The sequence below is a fragment of the Cyprinodon variegatus genome, unplaced genomic scaffold (assembly GCF_000732505.1).
Source record: "Cyprinodon variegatus isolate N-32 unplaced genomic scaffold, C_variegatus-1.0 Scaffold39, whole genome shotgun sequence".
NCBI classification, from domain to species: domain Eukaryota; kingdom Metazoa; phylum Chordata; class Actinopteri; order Cyprinodontiformes; family Cyprinodontidae; genus Cyprinodon; species Cyprinodon variegatus.
The window spans coordinates 1,888,393-1,907,740 of record NW_015150492.1 but is presented as its reverse complement, the minus strand read 5'-3'; the positions used below and the strand labels follow the sequence as shown (position 1 = coordinate 1,907,740).

Below are 19,348 nucleotides of genomic sequence, written 5' to 3'. Positions count from 1 at the left end.
TTGCATGCATTATTTTTTATAACATTGCAGTACAGACTTTCTCTTATAGGCTTTAGTCATTATAGCCCCACATTCAGGTATAATTACAGACCTACACCCCGGTGGCGAGTCATCCTGTCCTCGGCCACATGGATGAGTCAGTGCCTTGAAGCAAGCGGCTTGAATTCATTAGGCTCTAGCCAACTGGTCTCCACAAACATCCCTAAACCTGATGGTAGGGAGGGGGGTGAGGAGTCGTCCACATCTAAACATCTGTCTGTCGGATAAATATCAGCATGCCTCTGCTCACCTTATATAATGCCAGGCTAAGCAAGCTGTTACTTTCTCTCATCCTGGACGTTCAGGTAAAAAGCTCAATATTCGTTTCATCTGTCTATAAACTGTAATCTACATAGAACTCATTCAGCCTTTCCAAAACCACCTTTCAACCAAGCTTAAACCTAAGGGTCTTAAGATCGTGATCTCTCACATAAGCCTCAGATAAAATTAAAATAACTCACTGTAATTTTATCTCGAGGGGGGTTAATTAAATTGGTGCAAGATTGGGTCCGCCATTAGCATTTTCATCATAAATGGAAAAACAGAAATTTGGGAAGAGAGATTTTGGGAAGTTCTCACCCTAAATAAACTACGCTTGAATTGATCTAAGTGTGGGTAATAAATATGCTTTTTACACGATGTATTATGAGACGACGCGATATTGTCATGATGACAATAGACTAATTGTGCAATAGAATGATTTGGAGCATTTTTACGAGGAATAAGCAGTGAACTGGTGACATTCCGGAATAGTGAACAGAGCATTTGTTAAGCAGCAGCTCAACCAGCGTGTGCATGAAAGGGTATGTAAACAGAACAGCATCGCTGTTCAATGCATATGCAGCTAAACAGCCAATAAAATGTAGCAATTTATGTCAAAGAACACAAAAGAGGTCCCTCAGTGGGGCCTTGTTAGCTCCAGAGGATTTGGCACAAGGTTAACTCACATGTTTGGTATTGAGCATGTTGACTGGGAGGACACCAGGAAGGAGAGGAGGGTTTTTCATGGAAGAAAATACAGTTGGTGAGGAGTTTACAGTTAAGACTAAACTGATCTCCTTACTCATGGTATGGATCTGTTAAGGATCAGAGGTAGTTCCTGATAAGTACTGGAAATACATTATGTTTAAAAACATTGGTTGGAGCCTGGAAGCTGAACTGTATAAGTAAAGTCCATCATTTCAGCTAAGAAGAGCCTTCCAAAATCAAACCAGAAGCTTCTGAAGGCTACAAACGTTACTCAATGTTCATTGGATTTGGACCATTAACAGGTCAAAGAGAAATTGTGCATCTTATTGATTTTAAAATAAAGGGGTTTTATGTATTATTAGTACACTATGATTTAAAAAAGGTTCAAATGCATGAGATTAAAGCAGATAGGTGCATCTAAACTTGTGACCAGCGCTGTATGGGTAAGATGTGAGTGTTTCAGCCAGTAGATTCTAGATCAGGCCAGTCTTGAGGTCCGAGGCGCCGCGTGAGGAGCGTCCAAGCAGCAGTTCCTTCTCCTGGATCAGGGAATCAAGCAGGTCCTCCTGTCTGTAGTTATGGTAGACCTTCAGGAAGGCTAACACTGTGATCCCAAGCCAGGTGAGCCAGCCAGCCCAAAGGCCAAACTAAAATAGAGACATCCTCATTTTATGACCGGATTTTGAATAATCATTAAGCTGTTTGGCTGAGCTTCAGTATGAAACCAGATTCCTTACCTGAGCTATTGCAAACTGATCATAGAAAGCGGAATTATCAAGGCCCAGTTCTAGATCCATGTCCTGCAGCTCCTCACAGCTAAAAAGATTGACCAGACATTAAAGTAGACTGTATGAGGCATCGGCCTGAAAGCCGCTGATTGTGTGCTCATACGTCACCTGTTAGGCATCTTCCCGCTTTCAGTGATGGAGTCGCACCACAGGTTGAAACCCACACTGACAATGGTGCTGGACAGGAAGACTGTGAACATCAACAGGGAGCTGATCATCAGGTTGAGGAAGGCATTGAAAAATGAGCTGCAGGGAGAAAGAAAAAGAATTGAAGATGTTTCTAAACTCGTTCTGAAGCTTAAATACAGGAGCTTGTTCAATTAAAATTAATTAAAAAAAAAATATATATATATATATATATAAAATATATATATATAATTTTTTTTTTTTTTTTTTTTTTTTTATATATATATGTTTTTATATATATATATCCTTTGTCAAAAAAAACTTTTTTATCTTAGTTTTTCAATTAATTCTATGGCCAAAACATTTAAGGGAAATATGCTGTTTTAACAGGGGTCAAGCTGACAGCCATTGACATAAGAACCACAAAAGTAATTGCTAAATAAACTGAACGCTGTGTCAAACTATAGCAATGATGGAAAGGCATGAGAAGGAAAAGATGTATTGGCAGCAGGGTTCATGACAGTTTTAACAGGATGCATAGCCAAAAAATAAAACATAAAATTCCCAAACTGAGTGTGGCTGGAGCGAGTGCACTCATAGCACTGAGTTTTAATACACTTTTTCTGGTTTATCCCAGCAGACTCTTAAAAAAGGGTTGACCAACAAATGAATATTGGCTTAATTTGTTGCCTGTTCACTTTTTTTTTTCTTTTTTTTTTACACACTTTTTCCTTCCACTAAACTTTTCAAGACATCAAAGTAATAAAACCTGATAAGATACAGCCTTGATAACACTGTGTCTTTCAGTTAGAAGACTTTTATAGCTGATGTGTCATTTTAAAAACGTAAACTTTTTTCTTTTTTATATATATTTTGAAGAGGTGCAGCATCTTTCTGCAGTTTCCAGGAAAGATAACTACATGGTGTACAGGTAGATGTATTTTCAAATTATGACATAAACGTTTTCAGATATTTCTGCAGGCTACATAGATTTAGGTTTTATGGAAACTCGTGAGGCGCTTCTAAAGGTGATTATGCAACATCACTCACTCGTCGTGTCCTTTGCACAGAAAGAACAGCAGCCTCCACGCCTGCACTGCGGACAGGATGAGGGATGCAATCCCGACAAATGTGACGAAGCTGCAGGAGCACTCTGGTCCCCACTCATCCACGATGAAGCGCTGTTTAGACACGGTGATGTTCTCGTTTTGCCACATTCCACGCGTGAAAAGCAGGCATTTCCCACCGAAGTCCTCCGTGTTCTCGGACAGCGGCACAACGGCGATGAAGCCGAACACAAAGGCCAGGAAATAGAGGATGCACTGAGCGAAGATCAGGTTGTCCAGGGCCATCTTGGCGGCTCTGCCTGCTGCCTCCCGGAGAAAGTGCGGCTGCGCAGTGGAGACAGAGGCGCAGCATCCGAGGATGCGCCGTGACGCAAATGCATGAGTGAAGTGAGGCCTTCAGGGCTCTCCATCTTCTCTCCATCCAGACCGTGGAGATGGACTCCTCCACAGCTGATCACATCCCAGACATCTGAGGAGGATTCCACTGACAGCAGGGGCGCTGTAAGGGTGGGGGGGGGGGGGATTAGGCAGATTCTAAGGGCCCTTGACTGAGGGGGGCCCCCAAAAAGAACATACATTATATTCTATTCTATCATATTATAATATCAGTGGTGTCAAAAGTAATCACATTTGTTACTTAAGTAGAAGTATAGATGCTGAAGTAAAAAAAAAAAATCTGGTAAAAGTTACTTCTACTCAAGTAAAAGTAAAAAAGTATGAGCTCCAAAAACTACTTAAAGTATAAAAGTATAAAGTAACCTTTAAAAAAAACAGCCAGATGCTGCTATATAAAATGAAAGCTCGATTTTTCGACTATTTCGAAAATAAAATTATTTGAGATAGGACCAAGGATGAGGGACGTCTTGTTGGTCTCCATCTCTTGAAATTCTCTCGCCTGTGTCTGACCTTTCAGACATTTCAACATCTTTTTCTGAATCTGACATCATAGCATGGCATAGACAATTAGCGTTTGCAGTTTGAAGAACACCTGCTTGCTTCTGATGATTTCCTTTAGCTAACCAATGAGTGTTTGTGTTATGTGACTCATCCAATTACACTAGTTTTCACTAGATGTGGATGGCGCCAATGATCTGCATTGTATGGCACAATGACATGAAATAAATATTTATAGAAATTAAACCAAAGCCAAGAATAACGAGTAAAGTTTGTTTTAAAAATGTAAGGAATAAAAAGTACAGATACTTGTGTGAAAATGTAATGAGTAGAAGTCAGAAGTAGGAAGAAAAATAATGGAGTAAAGTAAAGACACCTAAGGACAGTAACGAGGTGCAAATACTTTGTTACTTGACACCACTGTATATTCTACCAATTTATACCATTAAAAGACATCTATAAATCTTGATCATTCTCATGAGCAGCCTAAAGCATCCACATCACAAATATATGTTTTTATTAATTACACATATACAGGAATGAAAAATTAGTTCCCATGCCCAGTATCAAAATAACCTGTCCTTCAATAAGGGTATAGTGAAACCTTATAGCTATATTTAACTTGTCCACATTATGATACATTTCCTTTGTAGAAATTTTACAGTAAAAGTTACATTAACAATGTAAATGATACTCTTTAGTGCATCTTTATAGCAGTTTTAGAGCTTGCATCCTTTTTTTTTGTGTGTGTGGGGTAATATCAATGTCTATCATTAGGCCCCAAATTCCTGGTGGTCCCCCGACTGAGGGTGTAAAACGGCAGTTTTTTGCTATTATTGTTTTATTTTATAGTACCCAACAGAAGTTAAAAATTGCTTTAAAAGATAGGCTAAAAAATATATTTCTTTTCTTAAAATGTTACAAGTTAATAAAGAAATACCATATTGGTCTGTCTCAGTCATTCTGTCCTTGGGTAACATCACTGATGGTGGCGCCTGTAAAGGGCAGCCTGGCCTCTCTCAGTGTGCCCCAATGCAGCTGTGGCTAGTGTAGCTTACCACCACAAGTATGTGAATGTGTGCGTGAATGAGTGAATGCTGTGTTAGAACTTTGGAGTCCCCTAACTTGAAAAGGTAAGCACCGGCAATATTTAGCATTCCTTATGAAGTTGCAGTTTTGATGTTCCTGCTACTAATGCTTTGTACTATAAGAACTTTATGTAATTTATTTTTTCTTTTGTTTTTTGAGCTTTTTACAGGATAGACCCTTCTGCATCAGATTTCTTCAGGTCATCAGTCCATATCCCCACTCAGGTTTAGTGCTAAAGCATCTAGTTCACATGCTATTTATCACATTGGCCTTTCAGTTTCTTTTACTCCTTGCAGGATTATAGTGTTGCCGGCTCTATAGTGCTCTGTCTGCCATCTTTCCTTTATTATCCAGCCTCCGTGTTTCATACATGTTCTTTTTTTATAATGCCCTGCCACATGTGGTTCCTATAAATACACCAGAAATGCTACATGATTATATATAATAACTATACGTTTCGTCCTAAAACAACATTTTAATATACATTTGAATTTTTACGAGGGGTGTCGTCAGATTTATTATCTTAAAAATAATAACTAGAACACATAGAAAAAAATCAGGTTCTGTTGGGAGAGCTACCGGTCATCAGAGTTATTCTTTGATGCTCAATGACACATTGTCCAATGCATACTTACAAATAAGAGTAATGACCTGTTTACACATGGTGACAGTCTTTGGGGAAGGGCAGGTAGCTGCCTGTCGCAGCCATCTTACATGCTCCAATGAGCCCATCTGCTAAGCTGACCAAGGTGTCTTTGTCCCCTCAGTTTAACATTTACTGCTCACAGCGCCCTACAGTGGGCCAAAACCCAGCTGCTATTTTTAAAACTTCTTACTATAACCAGCTTTATTGTAAAGATATTTCCTGCAGAATGTCAAAAAATATATATTTCTATAAAAGACACCTTTATTTCTTTTTTAAACAACAAAATAAGGGGGGAAAAATATAGTTATTTTGTTGTTTAAAAAAAGGAAAGCCATTTTGAAGAATTTGCTGTGAAGGGGCACAACCAGCTCATTTTCATCATAAGGGCTTCCATGGTTTCATTTTACCTCTGGATGTGATAGTATTCCTGCAGTTTGTTTTACAATATTCAATAGGACATAAATACAAGCATTTATATGGGCGCTTTGGCGATAACAGGAGGCTATTTGTATCCATCATACAAACTGCAGTATTTTGCATTATCTGCCTGGTGTGTGATTTAGGTCTGGTGTCATTTTGCCGCAGCTCTGCAGTCTGATTTCCATGATGTTATCAGCTTGCAGATTAGCTTGAGTTATGTTTGTGTGTGAGAGGTTTTGGCCTGAGAGTTAATTTGATTCCAAAGCACTGAGAAGCTTTCAACATCACTTACTGTGGTATTGTTATGGCAAAATAATGGTATTGTTATTGTTATGTCTCCTAAAACAAAATCCCAGTACATTTTAAACTTATCAAGACCCTTAAACAGAGACTGGTGCATCCTTAAGACAAACCCCCAGACCAAAAATGAACAGAGTGGTGTATGCAGTTCAATGCAGTGAGGAATGCCTCTCCACAGACACATGGCCAAACACAGAAGAGCGACCTCCTCGGGACAAGACTCCTCGGTACATCTACACTTTATGGACAAAGGACATTCTTTTGAGGACCAAAATATTCACATTTTGGACAAAGAACAGAGGTGGTTTGAGATGGGTGTGAAGGAAACCATCTATGTTAAGAAAGAAAAAACAACCTTGAACAAAAGGGGTTCACTCAGCTTCCATCTTTTTAAAAAACCTATAATTCAGCGATTGAGTTGATTCCTTCCCTCTATCATCGCTACCCCCAACCCCACACAGGGGAACTGAACAACTTGCATGTTCAGCTAGGCCAACAGTTCCCTTTAACGACCCCCCTTTCAGAGACACAGACAGGTATCGGGTATTACAGGTTAACAAAGACACCAAATGACCCTTATTCCAAAGGGGAGGACCCGTTCGCCGGGTTCAACTTGCATGTTTTCTAAGCCACTCGAACTCAACCCTATTTCTCACATTTTGGATTGAAAAAGCTTCCTGGATGGGAAGTGAAACGTCTTCAAACTTGGATACAAAGTCCAGTGGATTTTTGTTGTTCTTTTACTTTTATTGGAATGACTATGACCTGAATGACAGAGAGTCTCACCAACCTATTGTTATGGCCTTTTGAAGTTTTCTATATGAGTATGTATCAGAAACTCATGTTGTTGATTTTCCTTTTAAGCAGAAAATAGTTACAAAAACTTTACACCATCATTGTATGTATCTACTCACAAAAAGACTCTCTAGATTTAAATTTCATCAAAATAAAATCTTAGTGTTTTTACATTTTAGCAACTTTGCTGACTAAGGTTTTGTTTATTAGATGGCATCAATTTAACCATGGCTTTTTGCAGTGGGATGATTTTTTTTTATTTTTTTATTATAGAGTATGAAAAGAGATTTTAGCTATCAAGCGGTATTATGGCTTGAGTGATGTTCACCTTTAGTTTTTTTTTTTTTAACAAGATTCAGTATCTCTAGCTACAGGAGAGTTTTCAGTAAAAATTTGAGTGCACAATTTGCACTGGTTGATCACACCCTTGTAATTATCCCTACAGATATACGTCAAAATAGATGAGTTTGGAGACTATCAAAGAACTTTAGGTTATATCATCAAGGCTTGCCCTATAGAATATTGACCAGTTCTAAGACACATTTGCATTAAATGTTTTTTTTTTTGTATTTTCTTTTATTCTTCTTTGTTTTTGTGCAAATAATGCTTTTAAACCCAGTTTTTTTTCTTGATTCTTTGTATTTTGCATGATTATTTGGATTAATACACTCCCGTCTGTTCATGTTTGCTTGTTTTTTCTCAGTATAAATCTAAATTTATCATTCGTCTACCATTTCTGCATTGAAAGAGTAGATAAATAAACTTTATTTTAAGACAATCCAGCAAAATTACCCAAAAAAACACATTCAAGGATTATGTATAATTGCGTGCATAATTTATTGCTTATCTCATGAACAAAAACAACACATACATTTGTCAGTTATTAACAAATGTAAAAATTTAAATTTAGTACTATTAAGGTTGATGTTACTAGAAATCGTTCCTCAATGATTCTATAACATTTAATGAAAAAAACAATTTGGATTATCAAAAAAACAATCATAAAGTCTATGACATACATGTATGCAAAAATAAAAGCATTAAAAATAATAGAATTCATTATTTTGTTTAAGATTATTGCAGTTATGAAACAGATTGACCAATATTGTCCCTGATAAGAACGACCTAGAACAGCCTCTAGTCTGAGAAGTGCCACAGCAACTGCAAGGTCAAACTATTGATAAATTAAACAAAAAATAAAAAATCACACAGAGGAGATTACATGAGCAGAACTCCAAAGCCCACTTTTAAATAACACAGCATGTGTGGGCTCATGAACTGGGCACCCAAGGGAGACCCACGGGAAAAGTGTGTCAACCTGAAATATTTGTCTTAAGTTATTCACCCACCCGAACAAGAGAGGGATAAGTGGGGGGGATGCTTACCCAGATGCATTCCCCGGACTCTGGGTAAATATAGAGAGGGATGGGCAGAAGAAAGCATTGGAAGGTCATTCATTTTTCATGAGATGCTATGGCAGCAAAGCAAGCATCCTTTTTTCCCCAAGCAAAAAAAAAAAAGCAATCTAAGTAGCAAATCATTTCTAAATATATTGGATTTTAATGGGGAATTTGTTTTTTTTTTTATTCAAAGCAGCATATATCTGTTTAATGCTGAACAGTTGATTCTAAAAAGAAATAAACCAAGGTTGTTACAGCTCTTCAGATCGAGGTCACTTAGAGAAGCATTTTAAAAATGTATGCACTGAGTACATGTTGCTAGTACTGTAAGTCCAATGAGGGGAGAGGATTTCATGAGATCAAAATCAAGAGCTGCATATCAGTAAAATACTTTCTTCATTTTGCATAATTTGTCCTCATGTTCTCTTCAAATGTTTGCTTTTCCTGGACTGTGTTCTTCCACTTCTCATGGCTCCATGTTGTTGAGCCTTCCCTCTCCAACCCCCAGGCTCCAATCCTTCTGCCTACAACAGAAAACAAGTGCACAAAACAGACAATTACAGCCTCATATCCTGGACAGGGATGTGAAGGGCTTAATGAAATATCCTGTATCCATTAATCTTCCCCCTTGAGAGGGAGGCGGTGCATGAGCCTGAAAGCACTGGGCCAACTGCTGATTAAATGCTTCTAATTGAGGCCATTCATCTCGCCTTAAATCTTTAACATTTCAACTTATAATAACAAAGGCATGATATTGCTGGAGCTTTATTTGTGGGTTTTAATCAATCCAAGTGTGTTTTTCTTCCAATTTTGCGCTTCATCTTCTGGTTTAAATACCTTTTGGTGTTTCTCAAACCAGATGAAAGTTTGGTTTAAGTTAAATGATCTAAATTAGTTCCAAGATATCCAGTGAAAAAACCTGTGATATTTAATCTAAGTTTAGATAAACCAATCTTATGAGGTCTTATGTGAATTTATTTGTTTTTTATTAAACCCAAGGAACACAGCAGGCACGTTAGAGATAAGGTTGTGGAGAACCTTAAAGCAGGGCTGAGTTGGAACATCTTATGGAGCTGTGTTCAATCTATCATCAAGATGGGCTGAATGTAGATTCTCTTAACACAACTCTTTACACCTGCGCTACTTTAACCCAACCATTAACCTATTCAGATAGTGTCTTAAACATAGCCAAAAAATAAACTCATACCTAATACAAGGGTATATACCGCCGGCTTTTATGGCCGCTACAATTAAACCTTTCATTAAAAACCTTCTCTTGATCCAAATTGACTTGATCTGAACTTGATCAATTATAAAAAATATCTAATCTTCCTTTCTTATCTAAAAGTCTTGAGAAATTTGTTGCTAACAAAGCGTGTAAGCACTTACCCTGCCTCCAAGTCTCAGCAAGGGTTTTAAAACTGATCATAGCACTAAAAAAGCACTGGTGAAACTCACTAATGATATTCTCATGGCCTCACATACTGCAATTGACACAGTTTATCACAATTTTCTTTAGGATGGATTGAATGGGCTTTAGGAATTAGGGGAGCAGCCCTAGGCGGGTTTAAATCCTACTTGTCAAACAGATTTCAGAATATACTCAGTTATTGATACATTTCTTTAAGCTCTAGGGTTTCTTGTGGAGTACCACAAGGATCAATGCTAGGGCCAATTCTTTATATGCTTCTAGTGGGTAAAATTATCGGACAGGATTTCCACTGTTGTGCTGATGATACTCAGCTATATTTTTTTCCATAAATCCTGTTGAAACTTAGATTTTAAGTTTTAGGCTTTTGAATGCAGACAAGAAAACTGCAAAAAAATTGAAATCTCAATGAGTAATTTTTTCTTAAAACAAGTGCATTTTTTCTTGAATTGAGGAGGTAAGTGGGACACAATGGACCAAGACAATTTACAGAGAATAAAATTGCATTGTCTTATTTTAAGTACATATTTTCTAATTATATTATTTTTGGAGTAAAAAAAATGTTTTCATTGGCAAATCATCTTATTTACCTGCTCAAATTAAGGCTAAATACACTTCATTTTTACTTATTTCTAGATCATTTTTGCAATAAAAGAAATTATTGTCTTTTATTTTCTGACCAGAGTCTTTATTTACATCTGGATGCCATTAAATTGGCCTCCGATAGTAATGTAAAAGCCTTTATCAGGACTTGTCATTTAAATCCCATTTCAGAGATCTGATTGTTCCCCATGTTGAAATCCGAGTACATTGTTCTAAATCAGCAGATTTACTAGTGGTTCCTACAGAAATTCTAAAAGTGGAATCAATTACCAGTTTTAACACCCTGTTAGACTACATTTAAAACTTCCCTTTTGAATTAAACTTATAGCTAAAGAGTCCCAGGTTATCATGAGCTAACTCTATAGGCTGCTATAGGCAGGCTGCTGGATGACATATGACCACTTTTCATTAGTCTGCTTCATTATGCTTCTACCCTCTAATTCACCCTTATTTGTTAGTTCAGCTTCTGACATTAAGTTCTCTTCCTTTTTTATCATCCTAGTATCTTTATATGGCCTTACACTATCTAGATTTCCTGGAGGGAGACATTAGCTGGGTTTCTGCCATCAACGACTTAAATTGTGGATGATATATGGAGCTAGTTTACCATTACATTTTCTAACATAGAAATTATTTATGGATCAGTAATTCTTTGTTCCTTTTGAATGCCTGCTTCTGTCTCCTTGAACCCTAAGTTGGGCTACTGCCAACTGCTCACATTATGTATGGTTCTGTTGGAGGTTTCCTGGTGTTAAAATTTGTTTTTTTCCTTCTTAGCTGTCACTGTATGCATGCTTGGTGTAAGAGGATTTGCTTTAGTGTCAATTACAGAATGCCAGTGTCCACTGTCACTAAATGGTCATCTAAGAGGAGAATATCCTGCAAAGATTATAACTTGATGCAATAAGCTGGATTTTCTTAGATATAAAACTTCTAACCAAGCTGTGTGATTTGATTCAATTGTCTCTACAAAGTGCCATTAGATTACATGTGTTCAGAATTGGCACTATATAAATAAACTGAGTTGAAAACTTAATTAAATCAGAGGAATTTTCCAACCAAGATATACCCATCTTTTAGTTTTTAGTTTTTAGTTTTGAACTTTTGAACTTTTAGTTTTGCATTCCAAAAATCCAACTTTTTAAGGGCTTTTAAGAAGAAAGTAAGTGCTAAAATAACAATATATACTCAGTTTTTAAGTGCGCATTCCCCAGAAGACACACAAGGTATTCATGTGTTTGAATTGTCTTTTCAATGTCCTGACCTCAGTCCACTGTTGCTTAATAATAGCTGTTCACAGATTCTCTCTTTTAAATTCATTTTATAGTTTTTGGCCAACTGCAAAAATTTAAGGAGCCAGTAAAGTGCAGCTTAAAAAATTTGTGAGAGAAGTTCAACTATAGATACCATGTTCTACAGAATCTGTAAAGAATATAAAAACAAACTAATTTTGCAGTAGTTTTGCAGTTATTACTTAAAAAACAGCAACAAAGCTCTAAAAAGGTAACGTTATTTTGTTACATTTCCAAAAGCAACAATTATGGATGCTTTGTTAGAAAATGTCCTGAATTCGTGTTTGAAAAATGACATCATTGTGGGAGGGGGACTTGAAAGGAGTGATGTTTATGCTGGAGGACGGAAGAACAAGAGATGAAGGGGAGTAAAGAGGACACCTGCTGAGATGTGATGAGGAAAAGATCCTCAGGGGCTAAAAATGAGATCATCCCACCCTTACCTACTATCTTAACTGGAGCAATAGTGCCACCTCTGGGCCAACTAAGGTTCAACACCGCAGATCACAAATCCTTTTCATAATTTACCTGTATGTTATCCATTTGCGTTGCAGAGAAGTCATTGAAGATGGCCAGACTGTCAGTGAATGAGGGACCAAATATACAGGGAGATCCTGTGTTATCTGTGAATTACCAGAAGGAGAACCATGTATTAGGAATGGTTTGAGCATTGCTACTCTTTCAAATAAAACATCCCATAGTATGGATCTTTGGCTAGGAACCCTTCTTTTGATGTTATTTGACAGTTGACCTATGTCTTCCAGCCTGACCTGGTGAAAAAAAAGCATCAGGAGCGAGGGACAACAGGCCCAGCTGTGATCAAAGGAGGTGCATCTGCAGAGCTGAAAGATACTCCCCCCATCCCCAGAACAGGAAACTAGGCAGGGGAAATGCAGTGGAGACACAGAGGTTGTTTTATGGTTGAATGACTGCTGCAGCAAGGTTAAGGGAGCCAATCTTTTTCCAGTCTTCATCCCTTTGATTCAACTACCTGAATTCTTAACCATAGATGCTTATCATCAGCTCTTGGGTTATCTCTTAAAAATATAGTTAATAATTTTCCCACATATAATTTAGTTTTCTTTCTGCAGTGTAGGTATTAGCTTAAGGTGACTACTTCAGGTTGGACGACTTGTTTGCACAAGATCATTACCTGCACATATTAAAATAAAGGTGATATATTGGCCTAAAAGATGCTGTCCTCAAAATGATGATTCAACCACCACATCACTATAAAGCAGGTAAGTCTACATGAAGGTTAAAAGTTAGATTTTCATAACTACTTTGTCCTGTTTATATACGGCGTGATGTAGACAGAGATTAGGAAGGAAATGTGTATCAGGGTAACAACGCTGGTTCAAATTGGATCAAAGACTAAAGTGTTTATTTTAAAGCTGTCATGAATATAGTATTTTTAAATAATTTAATTTGTAAGAAATTATTACTTACTTTGCTGAATGGGCTCACTTCAGTGAGATTTAAATTCCCTGGGTAGGGTTGTTTAGGTTTTGATTCTACTCCTAATTTCACATGACTTTCTTCTCCTTGCTGGATAAATCGCCGTATAAAGTTTTAATTCATTCATTAACATTCAATCCATTTACTTTGTGTTGTTTGGCCATTGTTATGCTTTTAATGACTGAGGAACATATTATTTCTCTGTCAATTTTGACTTGTGGTGGAACTTTCTTTTAAACTTTTTATGTATTTCTTAATTTTGAAAATAAAGAACAAGATAACTTTTGTGAAATACAAGCTTTAATTCAGTTAAAAAGCATTGTTGTAAAACTGATCATGTGAGCCTTTAAATTTAGAGGGAATCTCAGCAGCTAAAGAATTTCAGGTCTTAGTGATGGTAAAGGGTGGCCTCAAGGTTCTAGTGCTACAAGCAAAAGAAGTATGAAAAAAATGGAGCGGTTTTGCTCACACGTGTTTGGTAAAGCAGTGAGTGAAGCAGAGCTGTGGTTTGGGCCAATCACACGATCCTGGGTAGATGTAGATGGGCTGCTCGAGAGGTCTTGAATGCCACATCCTGAAGTTTCTCTTTGCTCATATGCTTCCTGCACACAAAACTTTAATTAAAAGACGAGCAATAAAATTGATACTATCCCATGTATGTGGGCTTTGCTCACCTGATCTCCTGAAATCAGCAGAAAACCTTGTGACTGTTCTTCTATCTTGTGGGAAACTGTTTTAGCAGCAGCATAAGCCTCTTCTGTCATGCATTTATGGTCTTCTACTTCACCTTCCAGAGAATACATTATTGCTTTGTTCTTGTCAAAGCTACCAAGAGAAAGTTGTTCTATGGCACCATCTGGTGTCAGTTTAAGCTTTGAACATGGTGGAAAACAATCAGCCACTGTGGTGAATTTTTCCTCTTCTTCGTCTCCTTTGTTGTGGATCTCCTGATCAGTGAGCAGAGCTGAAATCTTCTGTAGAGTTATGGTGCTCTCAAACTCGTGGGGCTGGTTCAAAAGAGGTGCTGATGACGCCGAGGAGAAAGAAGAGGCAGACAAGGAGCTCTGATTCTCAGAGGACAGAATGTCCTCTTGTGTCTCAGGTTGATCCTGTAAAATGTTCACAAAAGACACAGATTATTTCCCTTTAGATTATGTTCACATTTGTTTGTTTTAAATATGGAAACAGAAAATACTTACAAAATTGAGAGCATAATAGTCTTCTGTGTTTGCATTCTGTTCTGTTTCTTCCAAAGCTTCCAGTGGGAACGGGCTGGGGGTGAGACGACGCAGAGCCTGAGCTGACAGAAATATTTCTCTGCTGCTTGACTTTCTCTTTGGTTGCTTCGGCCAAACAAACACCCTGAGGAAAAAATAAAAAATAAAATAAAACTAAAAGATTTAGCACTAAGCAGGAATGCTTTACTAATTTTGTTATTAAAGTTTATAACTTAAATGTAGAGCCTAATCATTTTTAAAGTTGTGATTAATGTAGATTTCCTCTATTCTAAGATCCAAACACATGCAGTAATGAGCACATTAATGTCTCTAGGCAAGTTTGCAAGAAACTTCATGCTCATCGTAACCACTAGAAAATGTCCTGAACTGAATATAGAAGAAATAGTTTTTTATTGGCCTCAGTACCTCATGCTGAGATGTGGTTTTCTCACTTCAGTCACAGCCTTTTGAACCAGTTTGAACAGTTTCTCTGAACCCATCGGCCTTTTTGTCTCATTCTGATACAGTGTCGCAGACAGTGGGCAGGGTGTCATTTCACCAAAACAATCTGAAGAAAAGACCACTCTCAGGCAAAGCACTTCCTTATTGTCTGATGCAATCCATCAAAGTCTTTATTACCTTTAATCTTCAGCTGCACGATATTGACTTCAGCTGCTCCACAGGCCTCTTTACCCTAAAGAACAGTGAGTTTTTAAAGATGTTTTAGAACCTGTGATGTGTAAAGCCAATAAAGCTTTGTATGAGTTAAAATAATTAACGCACGTCGTAACCTTCAGGTATGTATTTTAAAGCCTCAGCACCCAGATTAAAGTCTCTACAAGCCTGGATGAAGTACATGATCATGTCCTCACTTTCTGTGTGGCTTCTCTTTAAGAGGCTCCAAGCATCAGACACACAACTGGGAGGTGGAGACAGAAAATAACCCAAAAGCCAATTTAAAAAATCCAAGTTATTATTTAAAAAGGGAAGAAGTAGCCAGAGTTTACCTGCTTTGAAGAAGCACTTCTGCAAAAAGCTTTGCATCCTCAGTGGTCTCTATGGGAGGCTGTGTCCATTGAAGGTACTTCAGTGCCATGTGGTTCTGCTTCCTTTTCAGCAGAGAGGTGATAATATATCGATGCTGCCAGGAGAACTGAGGGACAGCAGCTTTAGGACTCAATAAAAGCCCCATGGAAGCCTGGGAAGGTTTGGAAAAATGTACCCAGGTTTTTAGAAATAAAATAATAATTCATGTATAAACACTAGAATCCAGATAAAATCATCTTGTTGAATTTATATCCTAATGATTTTTTAAATTTATGATTGAGTACCTTAATGCGCCCACGGTCAAACATCCAGAAGGCTTTAATTTGCTGGGAAAAGCTGGTAGGGATTGAGAAAGCATGGCAAAAAGACTGCAGAAGGTTGTCTTTACATTGTAGGAAATTTTCCATATCCAGAATGAAGTACATCAGCTGGAACAAGTTTGTTAAGATTCATATAATCCATAGTAACTATGTAGCATGGTATATTACTGATAACGTCTCAAGTTTTTAACATTTTTTCCCATTTTTCAAACACATACTTCAATGCCTTTTTGTTTGAGCTTTTGTCAGACAAAGCTACACGTAGTAGTGTTCAAGAATCTGAGAAGGGTATTAAATATATTTCTGTACACCTTTGTATAAAATACTTCAGAAAAACATGTAAAACCATCATTTGAAAGAAAAACATATTGTTTAGCTTCTGATGCTTTAAACATTTTACTAATACTTCAGAGGACAGTTCAATCTATCCACTGAAATTGGAAAGAATCCTGCACAGCAGAAAACCTGCAGATACAAAACTTTTTATCTAAAATTCAGAATTGCATCAGAGAATTAAGTCTGGTAAAACTGTAAACATTATATCTTAGCCAGGGATTACTGAAAAAGTGAAAAGCATGGTTAAAACTAAATGTGCTCTAACCCAGTTTCTTCTCATTCTCAATTGCTTTTCTTTCTTTTTTTTTTTTTTTATTAAACTAGATTCATCTGATTATTAATCAATCTGGAAAACGTTGGCTGGATACAATACCCTGGACTGACATGTTGTCAATGCCAGGAATCATTACAAGCATCAGAAGCGCCAGTAGAGTAGGTGGAGGGTAGCACTGGTCTGTGCAATCTTCAGAAGTCCATATACAGCCATGTCGTTTGTACAACTGCATCACAATACCCTCTATCAAAAAGCCACATCTTTCCATTTCACAATTGTTCCACCTATAATCAAAAAGCAAACAAAAGAAAGCAAAAATGATCTAAGAAGAGAGAGGGTTAGTATATAGATATGTGTAATCTTTACAGAAATACATCACAGGTTTTACCCAGTTGTTTTAAGACACATTTCCCGATGGCTGAGCTCCATTTCCTTCCACATCTGAGAAATACGCCTCAATTCTTGGGCTTCTGACAGCAACAACAGACAACACAAAACTCTTTAAAGGTGAGATTCATTTTCATCATGTAACTTTATGTATTTACAGTACAGATATATCAGTACCAGGTAACCTGGGCAGGAGCCCCATGATGCCCCACCACTGAACCAGCCGACCCAGCCAGATGTGCTGCTTCAGAGTCCAGTGCTCTTGGTTGCAACAGCCATCAGTTGAGTGCTGCTGGTCTCTACAGATCAGACACGGAACCTTTACACCTATTAAAAATTAGACAAAGAACATATCAAGGATAGGTAGGGGTGTAGATATGGTTATGATATGGTGAGCTGATCTAGCTTTTCTATTTATTGACCTAGATGCTTTCTTGACCACTGCACCAAGATCAGCAGGTTCTGTAACCTTTGGAGCAATATGTGTACTTTAATGAAGGAGGTCCGATCCAGAAACATCCACAAACCCTGACAGCGGCTGAAGCCTGTAAGGAAAAAAAAAATTATAATAATAATAATTTTGATTTATAGGATATTGCATCATTGATATTTGGTAATTTAAAGTGATGCTCCCAAATTTAATAGATTAAATTCAAATATTATAGCACATATTATTCTATCTAAAGTGTTTTTTATATTGATGTAGAACAAAATAAACTGAATCTTTCCAGCCAATATATTTTCATAAATCAACTTTTTTTCTTGTTGGAGCCAGTGCAAAGAAATAACATTGTTAGACTCTTCAAATGCCCTAATTTTAGCTAATGGGATAAACTTAATTAAAAAAAGAAAAATACAATAAACAAAAGAAATAGGTTAAGTTTCAAAGCTAAGTTTTTTCAACATTGTGTTCACCATCAAAACTACTTTAAAAAACTAAATGAAAATAAATAAAAAACGAACAATATAAACGTACAGAATAAGTTTACTAATTTGACGAAAGAGAGATCCCTTTTAATGTACCATAATACTACATTTTTTTGATATTGTAGTGACTTGTTCTTAAATAAAAAATAAAAAAAGGAACAATCCAAAGCCAGGGTGAGGCTGCTGACTGGCACTGAGTTGACGCCTCGTCCTCTTGCAATAAATAAATAAACCTTTAGGTTCTTGGTTTGCAGAGCATTTATTGATCCAACGCTCTTACAAAAGCCAATTTTTTTCTTTGTCCATTGGCTTACACCCAAAGGATCTTACATTTGACTTGATCAATAACAAAAAACACCGGCAAAAACGACAACGGTCAAAAAACTTTGTTTCCATCACAATCCGCACACCTGCTGTGCGACACCTGTGACTCCATTTAAACATTTAAAACAGATGAAGCCACCCACTGTTTTTTAATTATTTTAGGTATTACAGCAAATAGGAAAATAAATAAAAAACTCCAAAATATGGCTGAAATAGATATGGCAATACAAAGTAGAAGTTAACAGAAACACAAGGAACATATAATGTGAAAAGCAACATTTTTAAAGCTAAACTTTACAGCGGTAGTACACAACCCATCTCAGAGAAGAATAATGCTACAGTATGTGGTTATTAGTAAAAAAAAAAAAAAAAGTTAAAAATTAGAAATAATATTCACATCAAAAAGGAATAGAAAAGTAGTAGCCGGTTTACAGAAGGATGGAAAAACAATGAATTTAGCATGATCTTAGGAAAAAAAACTTTCTCAGTAGGTTTCATACTGTGCAGAGATATTAATATATTTGGAGATAAAGACACTGGTGGACAAAAACACGTATTTAGCAGGTAAGAAACATTGCATTTGATGTTGTGCATTGAGAAATAACAGTCTTAAACATATGATCAAAAGCCTGCTAAAAATTCCATTAAAGCTGATGTTAACAGTAATGTTGACTAAATGTTGTCTGCTTATACTGTTCATCAGTCATGTTCAGTGGTTGCTCTAAATAATACCATAAGCATTCAACACCACAAAAAGCACTACATAGCCCCCAAATAAAAGACATTAAATAATCAACATCTATGGTCTGTACCTATATGGCGCTTTTTTAAGTCAGGGGACCTCAAAGGTTATTACACTACATTTAATTATTCACACACTTATGGTGGCAAACTGCATTGTAGCCACAGGTGGATGCACTGACAGAAGCATGGCTGCCAAACACAGGCACTGAATGTTGTAAGCAGACACTGCAGTGGAAGTGTCTTGCCAAAGAACTACTAAAAACCAAAACCATGCTGGGGTGAAACTGGGAACCCTACAGTTGCCACAAAAACTTCTGCATCTTATGTGACTGTGATCCTAGTCAGAGGCAAATCTAGAGATAGCTAGAAAACCTTTCTGGAATTCAGCCTACTATATTGATAGACCTTGTGACTCCCCAAGACGTGGTTGGCCAACTACAGCCATAATCTGATCCAG

General features: G+C 37.1%; 1 protein-coding gene across 1 annotated transcript; it reads right to left on the bottom strand.

Annotated features, from left to right (window-relative positions):
* Window positions 1–427: 427 nt before the first annotated feature.
* tmem179 (transmembrane protein 179) lies at window positions 428–3,297 on the bottom strand. Its single transcript, XM_015369925.1, has 4 exons — window positions 2,973–3,297; window positions 1,905–2,042; window positions 1,746–1,824; window positions 428–1,655 (listed from the first exon to the last, which is right to left on the bottom strand). The coding sequence occupies exons 1-4, from the start codon at window positions 3,272–3,274 to the stop codon at window positions 1,482–1,484; spliced, it is 693 nt and encodes a 230-aa protein (XP_015225411.1). The 5' UTR covers window positions 3,275–3,297; the 3' UTR covers window positions 428–1,481.
* Between the last annotated feature and the right edge of the window lie 16,051 nt (window positions 3,298–19,348).